This window comes from Perca flavescens, chromosome 10 (assembly GCF_004354835.1).
Source record: "Perca flavescens isolate YP-PL-M2 chromosome 10, PFLA_1.0, whole genome shotgun sequence".
Lineage (NCBI taxonomy): Eukaryota > Metazoa > Chordata > Actinopteri > Perciformes > Percidae > Perca > Perca flavescens.
This window is the reverse complement of record NC_041340.1, coordinates 20304201-20315920: the sequence shown is the minus strand read 5'-3', so window position 1 is coordinate 20315920 and position 11720 is coordinate 20304201. Positions and strand designations below refer to the sequence as shown.

At 38.7% G+C, this 11720-nt stretch overlaps 2 protein-coding genes across 2 annotated transcripts; both read left to right on the top strand.

Moving 5' to 3' along the window:
• The first annotated feature begins 105 nt into the window (after positions 1 to 105).
• On the top strand, positions 106 to 6753 carry tmco6 (transmembrane and coiled-coil domains 6). Its single transcript, XM_028589442.1, has 13 exons — positions 106 to 352; positions 1303 to 1409; positions 1490 to 1602; positions 1714 to 1897; positions 1997 to 2101; positions 2321 to 2412; positions 2523 to 2639; positions 2744 to 2858; positions 4192 to 4372; positions 5161 to 5255; positions 5416 to 5583; positions 5708 to 5842; positions 5933 to 6753. Exons 1-13 carry the CDS (start codon positions 262 to 264, stop codon positions 5954 to 5956), a joined length of 1527 nt encoding a protein of 508 aa, XP_028445243.1. The 5' UTR covers positions 106 to 261; the 3' UTR covers positions 5957 to 6753.
• A 513-nt stretch (positions 6754 to 7266) lies between these two features.
• Positions 7267 to 11360, top strand: LOC114562931 (uncharacterized). Its single transcript, XM_028589639.1, has 7 exons — positions 7267 to 7355; positions 7509 to 7657; positions 8024 to 8134; positions 9614 to 9670; positions 9770 to 9916; positions 10008 to 10121; positions 10872 to 11360. Exons 2-7 carry the CDS (start codon positions 7526 to 7528, stop codon positions 10920 to 10922), a joined length of 612 nt encoding a protein of 203 aa, XP_028445440.1. The 5' UTR covers positions 7267 to 7355; positions 7509 to 7525; the 3' UTR covers positions 10923 to 11360.
• The last annotated feature ends 360 nt before the right edge of the window (positions 11361 to 11720 follow it).

Sequence of the window (11720 nt, the reverse complement as noted above, 5' to 3'; positions counted from 1 at the left end):
AAATGAATCGAAAATGAAAATAATCGTTAGTTGAAGCCTGAAGCCCTGTATTTACTAGTCAAGTAGTACCTGTCTGTGCCCGATGTGTCTGCTATGGCGCTGCAGCAGCTGAAAGGTCCGTCTAAAGGAAACCGAAGAAGAACTTCAATTTTTATTGGGTTTGGTGGCTACATGGATGGCTGTAGTAACATTTTCCACCATGAAATAAACAACTAGCTGAACTAACATTTAACTGCAACTTGTTGAACTCAAAATAACCGAATGTGGAGGTTAAAAAAAGTTGGCCACAAAGCTGGTCGACAAGGCGACAGCTTGGAGGAGCTCAAGTTAAAGAAGCGAGAGCACGAAAAGGGTGAGTGTTAAATAACGTGTTAGCAGTCACATCAGCCCATTAACGTTACAACTAGTTAGTTAGCTAAATCAGGCTAAAGGTAACTGCTGCATTACCTGTCAACGCAATGAAAAAGAGGTTCCTTCACGCTAACGTTAGGTTAGATAACGTAATGGTGTCAATCAAAAGCATGAACTCATGATCAGCCCAGATAATTCATTCAGTAACGTACAAACAGAATGAGATGTATTGCGAAGTATTATTGTAAAGTAAGTTTTCACTTGCCAGGAATTTGCTTCTGTGTGTTCTATGCATTCAATAAACATGACAAGGAAATAAACAATAGAGTAGGCCCTACTGCAACAGTTAAGAACATCAATATAGAATAGAAATCGTACATTTAAAAAATATGTTAAAGACACTATAACAAATATGTACAATATATCTATTTGAGAAAGAAAAAAAGGCTGTATGGTTTTGTACAGGGTGTGCAAAATATGAATCAGGGGATATACAAAAAGTTCACAGTATGTGGCACATATATTATGTGCACTGGTCAGGGACATTAGTCCAGGATGTGTAGTGACAAAGGGTGAAGGGGTGTCCCGGGTTATGTTGATGATTTTTAATAATGGTAACTAATGGCAAACCAGCATTACTTTAACAAAACAATACTTTAACAGCGGTAAAGAAAAGACAACACCATATCTATATAATAATAGAGGACAAAAATCCCAGTTGATGTCTAGTCATGATGTTAAAATGACATCAGCAATTCCTCCAGCTACTGTGACATGATTATAGTCGATGTGTAACACATCATCCATAGGGCAGCTTTGTCTCTGAATTTGACAGATTGATGGTTTGTAGGGCATCTTTACACTGAAGAGCTAAGTATAATGGGCTACTCTCAGATGACTTTTCTTCTTTGCTGAAGGTGATGTAATATTTGTCTACATTAAATGCTGTAGCACTGAGACAAGCCCGCAGAGACAGACAGCTTGTGAGCAAGAGACTCCTGCTGAATGACGATGAGGACCAGCCAGGGGTCACCATGGACACTAACTCAGGGGAACAGGTGAGACAGACGTTGTGATAGATAATGTTTGGGTTGGTAAGGTCAAACTTCCCATCTGAATCTGCTCCTCATTTCCCCAGGACATGGTCAGTTTGTTCCACAAACTTCAACACAGCGGGCCGGAGAGGGAGGCCCACCTGAAAGCTTTGAGTAAAGCTCTCCGTGACCCATCAGCACAGCTCACCTTCATCAAGTATGGTGGTCATTTTTATTGCCACATCAAATGAGTTTAAATTATGTTACTGACATTGTATATCTGTTTTCTAATGCGTCATGTCAGTGTATAAATCTTTCCTCGCTGTAGGCAGGAGAACAGTATGCATCTTCTGATTGGTCTCCTCACCGGCTCAGATGCTACGTGCCGTCTGCAGGCTGTTCGGTGTCTTCATGAGCTGTCTCATTCTCCCCACACCAACGTGGCACAAGCCTTTCTGCCTGCCACCCCCTACCTGCTCACCTACCTGTCTGGCCAAAGCACCAAGTTCACTGTGAGTACCCTCTCATAGCAGGTGTTGTGTAATATCATCACCTAATTATTATGCAGGAGATTTGTGACTTTCCATGTGTGTATGTTTGTGTGTACACAGGAGCTGTGTCTCTACACGCTAGGTAATTTATGCCCAGACAGTGATGTTGTGAAAGAGAAGCTCCTGGCCCAGGGAATCATACCAGCTCTGGCCAACTGTATAGAGGTAATTCATTCATCTTCATCATTGTACAAGACCTCAGTCACACCAATATCTTCACTGCAACTGTTAATATGTCAGTAAATCTTTGTTAAATAATTTGTAGAGTTTTTGCAAAGAAACTGAATCAAAATCTACTTTCCCTCATAGATCTGAACTGGTGCCACACACGGTTAAATGTAGTAATGTCAACATGTCTCTCTTGATGTTTCTGTGTGTGTCCAGAACCAGAGACATAGCCTTGCGGTGGTGGAAGCTGTGGGATTCACCCTCTCTCAGCTTCTCCAAGCCAAAGATGCAGCAGAGAAAATAATTCCGTAATGGCACCAGTTTATTTGCGTCATTGCTGTTCTCTCAGATCTTTTCTCTTGTGAGGCGTAGCTCACATTAAACACTGTTGTGTAATAGTCATCCTCTGTGTCTGCAGGATGGTCCTTGCCTCCAGCTTACCTTCACACTTGTTATCAGTCCTGACTCCTGACCCAAAGTTTGGCCTGGCACCTGCCATTGAGTGTGCATGGTGTCTGCACTACATCTCATGCAGGTGAGAGAAGTGTCAACAGTCAGCAACAGTTATATTTACTCAGTTGTCATTTAATGTAATTGCTTCACAAACGGTCCCTCTTCTGCCTTTATCTCACTCCAAAGTATGAAGGACAACAGAGTGCTGTTGGCTCATGGGGCCCTGCTACAGTGCACTTCTTTGTTAGTGTCACTAGGTGGTGCTGTGGCTGAAGGAAACAAGGAAGAAGGAATGGAGCTGGTAAGGAAATGAATGGATTAAAGGTCCAATATGTAATACATTTACTGTAATAAGTCCATAAATGTCCCCAATGCGTCATCAGATATTAAGGAAACATGTTGAAATACTATCTTTTCTGACAACAATGCTAATGCCAATATTTTCTCCTTTTTCGAAATTTCCGTTCCGTGACGGAATTTCTGTTTGTGTTTTGGCCTGTGTGTTGTTATCAACGGCCCAGTTTGACAGCCAGGCCGGGTTGCCAGATATACCTGTAAAAACGTAAACCCAGCACATTACAGCTGTAACGTTAGTACAACCATTAAAGCAGCAAAGAAACAAACAGGATCAACGGAGATAGATTCTACCCAACCTAAAAAAAAACGGCATGTTTCTAACAGTTGCGTGACCAGAGACATAACAAACCCCGGGGAAATATTATATAGCTCAGTCTCAGCCTGGCAACCTCCATGAACGTTGAGTCTCGACTCTCTCCAGTATTTTGAATTTTTACCGCAGTAACTATTTTAAACACTAGCTGTCAGTATTATATATTGCACCTTTAAATACAGTCTGTTTTTCATTGTTTTTGTTTGATTTTAATGCTCTTGTTTTTGTTGTTTGTTTGTCCTGTTTTACTGTCATGTGTATCAGTACTTTTCATCACTGACCATCTTTTAAAGCATACCTGTTGTTTTATTGTTTGGATTGAGTTTTTACCTTTCAGACCTCATTGGTTTCACATCATGTCAGCATGGAATTAAAATCAATATGCAGAGACTTAAAGCACGCCTGAAAAAGCTTATGCATCACAGCGAACAACCTTTTAAGCTTTTATTTATGTTTATTTATTTATTTTGTCAAAACAGCAGTTGCATGCTGTTTTTGTTGTTGATGTTTTCAATGAAGCCTCCTCATCAGAGATTCAGAGAGTCAGCTGCTGAAAAGCATCACTTTTACCAGCCATGTTATCAGACAATCCAAACCAATTACCAAAAATGAAAACTATGAAACTCATTGTGTTTTTGTTTTTTTCTTGCATTACACAGATTTTTTAAAACCGTATCGGCCTCTAACTATATTGTCTCATTATGATAACTTTGACCAACAAAGAAAGATATATATTTTTACTTTGACATATAAATGATTGAATGTGAGTACAATTTTCACTTTGATAAATTACTTATCTCAAGGAATCATTGATTTCCATAGTGACAGGCAGAAAATCAAAAGCTAACAAACTTAAGATAAACCGGAAAATCAGCCACAGTGTAAAGTATACACCATTTGTAACCTTTAAGTGGAAGTGCGTGACGGACATGGAGATTTTAAATGTGTCCTTCTTCCTCTCTAGTTGATCTGTCCTCTGCTGAGGTGTGTGGGAAACCTCCTGTCCTCTTGTCCATTGAAAGACCTGAACACCCAAGTGGCTGACATTCGTATCGTGGTCGCTCTGTTTGCACTTCTTCAGGCCTACCTGCAGGCTCAGCCAGCGTTGGCTAGAGAGAGTGCCTGGGTCCTCAACAACCTCACAGGTCTGAACAGTCTGTCTGAGTCACAGCTGATCTCTGCTGAATCTCAAACACATACTTCCGCACTGATATTGGGATTTCTGTTTAATGTATTCTCTGGGTTATTTGGCTCAGGGACCAGCTTGGTTTAGGGACATTTCATACCAGCAGACATTATTAAGGACGTAAGCACACAAAAGACACTTTACACTTGATCATTGTTATGCATCACCCAAATAGTTGTTGAATTTAGTCTAGAGTTTGTTTTAACAACAACAAAAATGAACTTCATTCTTATTCATCACATATAAATGTAGTGAAATTCAATTATTGCAGTTATCCATCCTCAGTATAAGGAGAGCTATACATACAGCATCTGGGATTCTGGGATTGAAGCTCCGGAGGAGTCTGGGATTGAATCGCCAACCTTGTGGTTGTTGGGTGACCACTCTACCCGTGAGCCAAAAGCCACCCACGGCTTTATTTTGGCAACAGGTCCTCGGCACCTGTGCATCACCTGTTAAACATAACTGAATAATTGTTTGTTTAAGTATTCAACTCATTAAAATGCTTTATAAAACTTTAAATCATATTTATCTGGTACCAGATTTATGTTAATTTTACTGTTGAACTGTTGTTTGAAAACTTTAGTTTTGCAGAGGAAGATCTGTTGTTGACATATGAAGTTATGGCTTTTCCCTCGGTACTATGAATTGAGAATTAATATATAAAGGATTGATATATTTATGAGGAGTTCACGTGTGTGTAAGGAAGTTTGTTCTAAGTTCCAGTTTTCTATCTCTCTGCTACAGCTCACTCCAGTGCTTTCTGCTCTGCTCTGCTGACTCTCAACTTGGTCCCTGGACTGATCCAGCTCCTCCCTTTCTCACAAGGCATCAATACCATGGTCTGTGCAAGCTAAAGCCAAACTTTGATATCATTGACTTCATAGAATATGCCACTGTCATTGTAGCAGGTGATGATGGACAATGACTGTTTTGCTTAATATGTTGGCCTCGACAATGTTACATTAATCTCACTGGTCTGTGCCTTCTTGTTAAACTCAGATCCTGAGGGTTCTAGCAAATGTTGCCCACAAGAAAAAGGAGTTCTGTGTCCAGCTGGCCCATCGTGGATTGCTGTCTGCACTCTGTGCTACACTTAAAATGGCCGACCAAGAGATGGTGACCCTGAGTATGGATGTCCTGTTCGTGCTGGTAGTCAGTGATACACAGGTAAATTAGAACAGCCTTTGAAACTGTGATGCTGCTCAGTAGGGTTAGCCAAACCAGACAAATGATTAGCTTTTACCAAGCTACTGTAGTTGTGACAGTTACCAAAGCTATTCTTTCCCCTTAGGTGGCCGAGGAGTTTGTGAGGCAAGGCGGGCTTTCGCTGTTAGAAGCCATTCAGTACAACAGTGAAGGAGAGATTAGACAAAGAGCAACACATCTCCTGGAGCACCACCTACTGTCCTCCTCAACGTATTGCTCGGTAAAGACTTTGGTGCAGTTTGCTTTGTTTGTTGAATTTGTACTAATTCAAAATTTTAAAAACTAACTTGTATGATCTGTTTCGTTGCAGTTGGACAACATCCCATGTTCCTGAAGCAACAGGGAGCCGTCAAATTCACACCTATGGAGTACATTGTGTCACCTACCATGAGGCAACACACAAGGTTAAACAAAACTAGTTGGTTAGGTTTAGGACAAGATTGTGGTTTGTTACGTAACTTGAGTTAAAATAAGTCAACGTTGACTTTTGGTTTCACACGGGACACGAAACAGCGGTTAGTTTGACCCATTCATGAACCCCAACCTTCTCCCTATGCAGACTTTGTCATTCTTTGTGCTACGTTATCTCACAGCTGCTCTGAAAAGCCCGGTGCATCGGTATTAGACGCTGAGGGCCACTGACCAAGCTGCTGTATTTGACGAGTTGGGAGTGAGAACACACCTGAGAGTACAGGACTGCTTGTTTACGTCCTGCAATCTGTAATATTGTACAAACAATGCTATATTTAAAGTCATTTTTAATATCTTTTGATTATCTTCTGATATTTTGATGTGTAGCACCTACAGTGTTGTTATCAATGGTATTTTAATGTATGTAAAGATGAAACATTTTTTTAATAGACTCCAGTCTTTTTGTCGGTTGCATATTGTGCCACCATCACTTGAGAGACCGAAGGAGACCGATGTATCTTTGCTCATCAAAGTCTCTCTTCCGAAACTGGAATACCAACTATCTGTACAAAGGATGAGTTTATATGACGGGCTGTAAATATCAAGAATGAGGGTGATGCAAAAGCACCCTTTTTTGTTGGTTTTGTGATGACTACGGTTTTGGAAGAATCATGTTATCTGGAGTCATTGTATTCATTATATTGTGTAATGATGTCATTGTATTATTAAAATAAATTATAAATAAATAAATATCAAATTTACTACAAATTGAAGACTATATATTGTCTGGATTACAATATTTAAGTTTTATATTTAATTTTTTGGTTTGAGGTCATTAATAAGGAATAATAATGAGCATAAGGGTCATTGCTCTGGATCAACAACAACACTTGGGACTGTTATCCCAGCTGTTGCTCTGTGCAACCATGAATCCAATGAGAGCTGAATCATATATACATTAATAGTCAAAATCTACTTTGTGTCACACTAGGAAGACCGATATACATCAAAAGTTTGCTCTTGTGTTTAGTACCATTTTGAAATAAAACATTTTAAAATGTTCTTTACCGACAAAGCACTACTTCTACTGTTTTAACATTTAACATTAACATTTGACATTGTTGTCTTCCTGTCCCTGGATTTCCACATAGAGTGAACATTGTACTGAGGAACAGCGAGAGAACTTAACAAACACATTTTCAGCCCCTCCCCTTAGTGAAAAAAAGCTAAAGTCTCAAATTTCCCCACTTCCTCTTTCGCCCCAGAACATTCCCGTCCGTTTATCATTCACACCACTTCTCTGGATGAAAAACTAAAACAAGGTGGGTCACTTTGTTTTTGTACATATCCCTGCATTCTTTGAGACTGCTTTTAAAATCTTGCATGCAGCAGGTACAGTACACTTTACATCTGCTTAGTAGTGGAGAGTATACATCTGTTTTGATTAATTCTTCTCCCCTCCCACAACCTAACAGCGTAAAGTTCACTGGCAATGGAGGGAACTGAATCAACCGCTAGAGAGAGAACAACAGGAAGGGATGGGAGTCAGGCGCCCAATGACACGCTGCTGATGTCCAGCAAACCTCTGCATCGCTTCATCCAAAAAGAGCCCAGAAGTCTTGGGGTAACACATGACACAATCCAGTGACACAGAAATGCTGGCAATATTAAATATACATTATACAATCTAAATATAAATAGTCGAACATAATAAAAAATACACACACCTTTTCAAATCTATCTCTTATTTAACAGTTTAATTGTGGTATGCACAAATGATTAGCTGTACCTTGTTCTGATGTTTCTGATCAGGTGTAGAGGATGGATAGGATCATTGAGGATCAACCCTAATGATGAGACCTGCTGTCTTTATTATGCGCTGCAGTTTGGCATGATCTTGAACACGCAAGAGCAGCTGCTAACTGTTGTTCTGCCCTCTGTAGGCTACTCTTATTGGCTACTCATCCATCCTTCCTCTTCTCTTTCCCAGATTGTCATTCTGATCTTTGGCTGTGCAGAGCTTCTGATGGGATTTCAGCTGTCCAAAGAAAACGAGCACACTTCTTTTGCAATCTACATTCCCTTCTGGCAGGGAGTTCTGGTATATAACATTTGGCACATGCGCTTGTCTTCAAAATTACAATGAAGCTACAGTATCAGAGTGGCTCCTTAAATCCCCTGAAACCTTATCTCAGGAAAGGTTGATGAGAAGATCAATACCACTCATCTATGTACAGTAAATATGAGGTTACTCATTTACTCAATTACTTTTTTTATATTCTTTATTGTATAATAGAGATACCAACAGTCAAGGCACACTGTGTTTGCACATTTGTCAAAAAAGTGTACAGCAGAATATAAAAAATAAAGAAAAAAAGAAGGGAAAAAAAAGATACCGGGGGTCTTTTTAGTCAAGTAGGGAATGTAAGTCCAACAAATAAAAGTCTCTTGGCGTTTTCCTTTGTCATGTATTGAAGAGAAGTAGCAAAAACCTTAAGCTCATTTTTCCAACTGTTGTGGGGTTTAACCTTTAGATACTTACACCTATGAATACAATGTTTAGCATGTTCAATCAGGTTATTTATCAAAAACTCTAAATTCTTATCCTTTAAAACTATTCCAGCTTTAATTGACATTTCATTTAATGGGTGCTGCAGTATACCTTTGGATTGAAGCCAGCATTGAAAAGATAGCCAAAAGTCATTAATCGGTTCACACGAACAAGAAGATATGTTCAACTGTCTCAATATCGCTCTCACAGAAAACACAAGAGTTACTTTCCCAATTAAATTGTACATGTAGGAAGTGATTTCATGGATAAATATCATTTAATGTTTTAAATGTCACTTCTTTGGCTTTTGGTGGCTTTTTTTTTCAGTTGAAAGGGATATTTTATACATAATACATTCCTAACAAACTTGTTAGTGAACTGTTTGCTGTTTAAACTAGCCAGCAGCTCATTAGCTTAGCTTAGTATAAAGACTGGAAACTAGAAACTGGAAGCTAGCCTGACTGTCTGAAGTCAACACTAGCATCTCTAATAAGATAACTTATCAACACATGTTATCTTGTGTGTTTGATTATTACAAAACAAACAAACAAAAAGGAAATGTAAATAATAGCAACTAAGGCCATCAGGGGTTATTTCTCGGCTATGAGTAGCAACTTGGTTTACATACTTTGGCTTTTGTATGAATTAAACATTTGAGATATAACCTGTCAATTAGTGAGCTTTAGAAAAGCGAGAATGTGGATTTTTTAAACTTTTGGATAGAGCCAGGTTAGCTGTTTCCCCCTGTTTCCAGTCGTTATGCTAAGTTAAGCAGCCGCTGGATGTAGCATTGTATTTATTGAACAGACGCCAGATTTTCATCAATCTTTTCATCTAACTCTCGGCAAAAAAAAAGAAAAAGTGTAAATAAGCGTATTTCCCAAAATGTCTAAATATTTAAGTCAAGTCTTTTGACATCCTGTTATATAAAAACCACATTTAAATTGTACTAGGTAGACTGGGGACTTCAGGTAAATGACGAAGAAACAATGATATGATAATAATTTCCTTGGATGTTTGTTTTTTAAGTTTCTCGTCTGTGGAAACCTGTCTATCTACACTGAGCTACATCCGTCCAAGAAGATGGTAGGTATTTGGGGATTTTGTTAGTGTTTAACTTTAATCACCCTCAGTTTCTCTTGGTTCTCAGTAACTCAACTTATCTTGTTGAATGTATCTTTCCAGGTGACTGTGTGTTTGGCTATGTATGTGGTTTCTCTTTTGGGAATCGTGGTCTCAATTGGCTACAGGATACCCCTCCTCCGCAGATATGGCTACCTTCAGTACAGAGCAGAATACCATTTGGAGAATAATTGGGCCGTTTACAGAACAGTGAGTTACAGCATATACTGTATGTTTTAGACTAAATGGACACATTTCACCATGTATGAATAACTCTCTCTGTCACTTCCTCTTACTGTAGGACCAGATTTTTGGTATTGAAGGCCTATTGTTCACTTCCTCTCTGTGTGTGTCTGTGCTTCTCATCTTCTTGTGTACCGTTGCACGTTTGGCTCTGAAATCCACACACACTCAGGTAAAACATGTTTCATTGTTACTTCCTCTACATCAGGCCTAACTGAGATAAGAGATTCATAAATCAAATTTAACCCCATGAAGGGAGATATTTTTGATGGCATAAATTTGCAGATGACAATGTTCAAAGAATAGTAATAGTTTATAATAACCATCATAAATAAATGGTAAATTGATAGTTAATTAATCTTAAGTTAATAGTTATTTTCCTGTTAGCAAACAACACAATGTTTACTAATTATTAGTAGTGCTACACTTATTCTTAAAAGTTTATTGTTGCACACATTTTATAACAAGTATTTGTTAATGGTTGCAACTGATGATTATAATACCTTGTTAAATGGTAATAAATTCTGTGTAATGCATCTATAAAAACAGTGCCATCTGATGTAAATGTAAATGGACTGTTTTTTTATAGCGCTTTTCTAGTCTTAACGACTACTCAAAGTGCTTTTACATAGTACAGGAACCATTCACCATTCACACACACTCATACACTGTGCCCGAGGCTGCCGTACAAGGTGCCACCTGCTAATCAGATAAACACTCACACACATTCACATTCCGATGCACAGCATTGGGGGCAACTCGGGGTTCAGTGTCTTGCCCGATTGGCAGGCAACCGCTCTACCACTGAGCCCCAGCCACCCCAATATATAAATAGATAGATAATATTATTCACTAGCTGTGTCTGCCATCATGTTATTGCCTTCTTGTTGTCCTGTGCTCTAACACATACCATCTTCAACAGATTATTGTCCAGCACATCCCGGCACCACTGAGTGACACAACATCAAACTAATCTCAACCTTTTAAAGTGTTATTCTACAATAACTTAGAGTGGTTTTCCAGCAGCAAACCGACCGTGTGAAAGATACATCATTCTGTACAGCATATCACATGTGGATGTTACACCACCTAGAGGGAGTAGAAATGCATTACTGAACCACATTTATTTGCTTTTACATAATATCGCAGATCAGAGTTGAGAATTGTTTACCAATGCACGATTATAAGCACTGCTAAAACAATGTATATCACACTAATTGAGTGCCAAATAGGTAGTTAGCGAATAAGTACAAGAAGACTGTCAGCTACTATGCCTGTGTTATAAATGTTACTTTTCTATGCACTGTGAATCTACCATACACACCGCTGATTTTAGCTTCAAGCTATATGTGATGCAATAAATGCAATGTATTGTCTTTGTTAAATAAATAATAAAATTACTGAATTAAAATTGTGCTCAGATTGATAATCACATTACACACAAACTTCCATTTGTACATCCATATGCATTGACTGCACTCACACATACTGTCTGCACACACAAACACAGTGCACTATAGATTGATTATCATTGTTAATTATAGCAGCCCTAAGGAAAATGTGTCACTGGAAGAGTACTTTGAACACCTTGTTAGCAAATAATTAGTCGGTAGCTTTCTCTTTTTTTGTCAGAGTACAATATACTAAGTTAAAGGCCCAACCTTTAATTCTGTTGGACAGATAAATCTTAGGTATATTAAAATATGTCTATTTTAATACCTTGACTTACAGATGAAAAAGTTACTTTAATGTTACCAAACTGATCAGCATC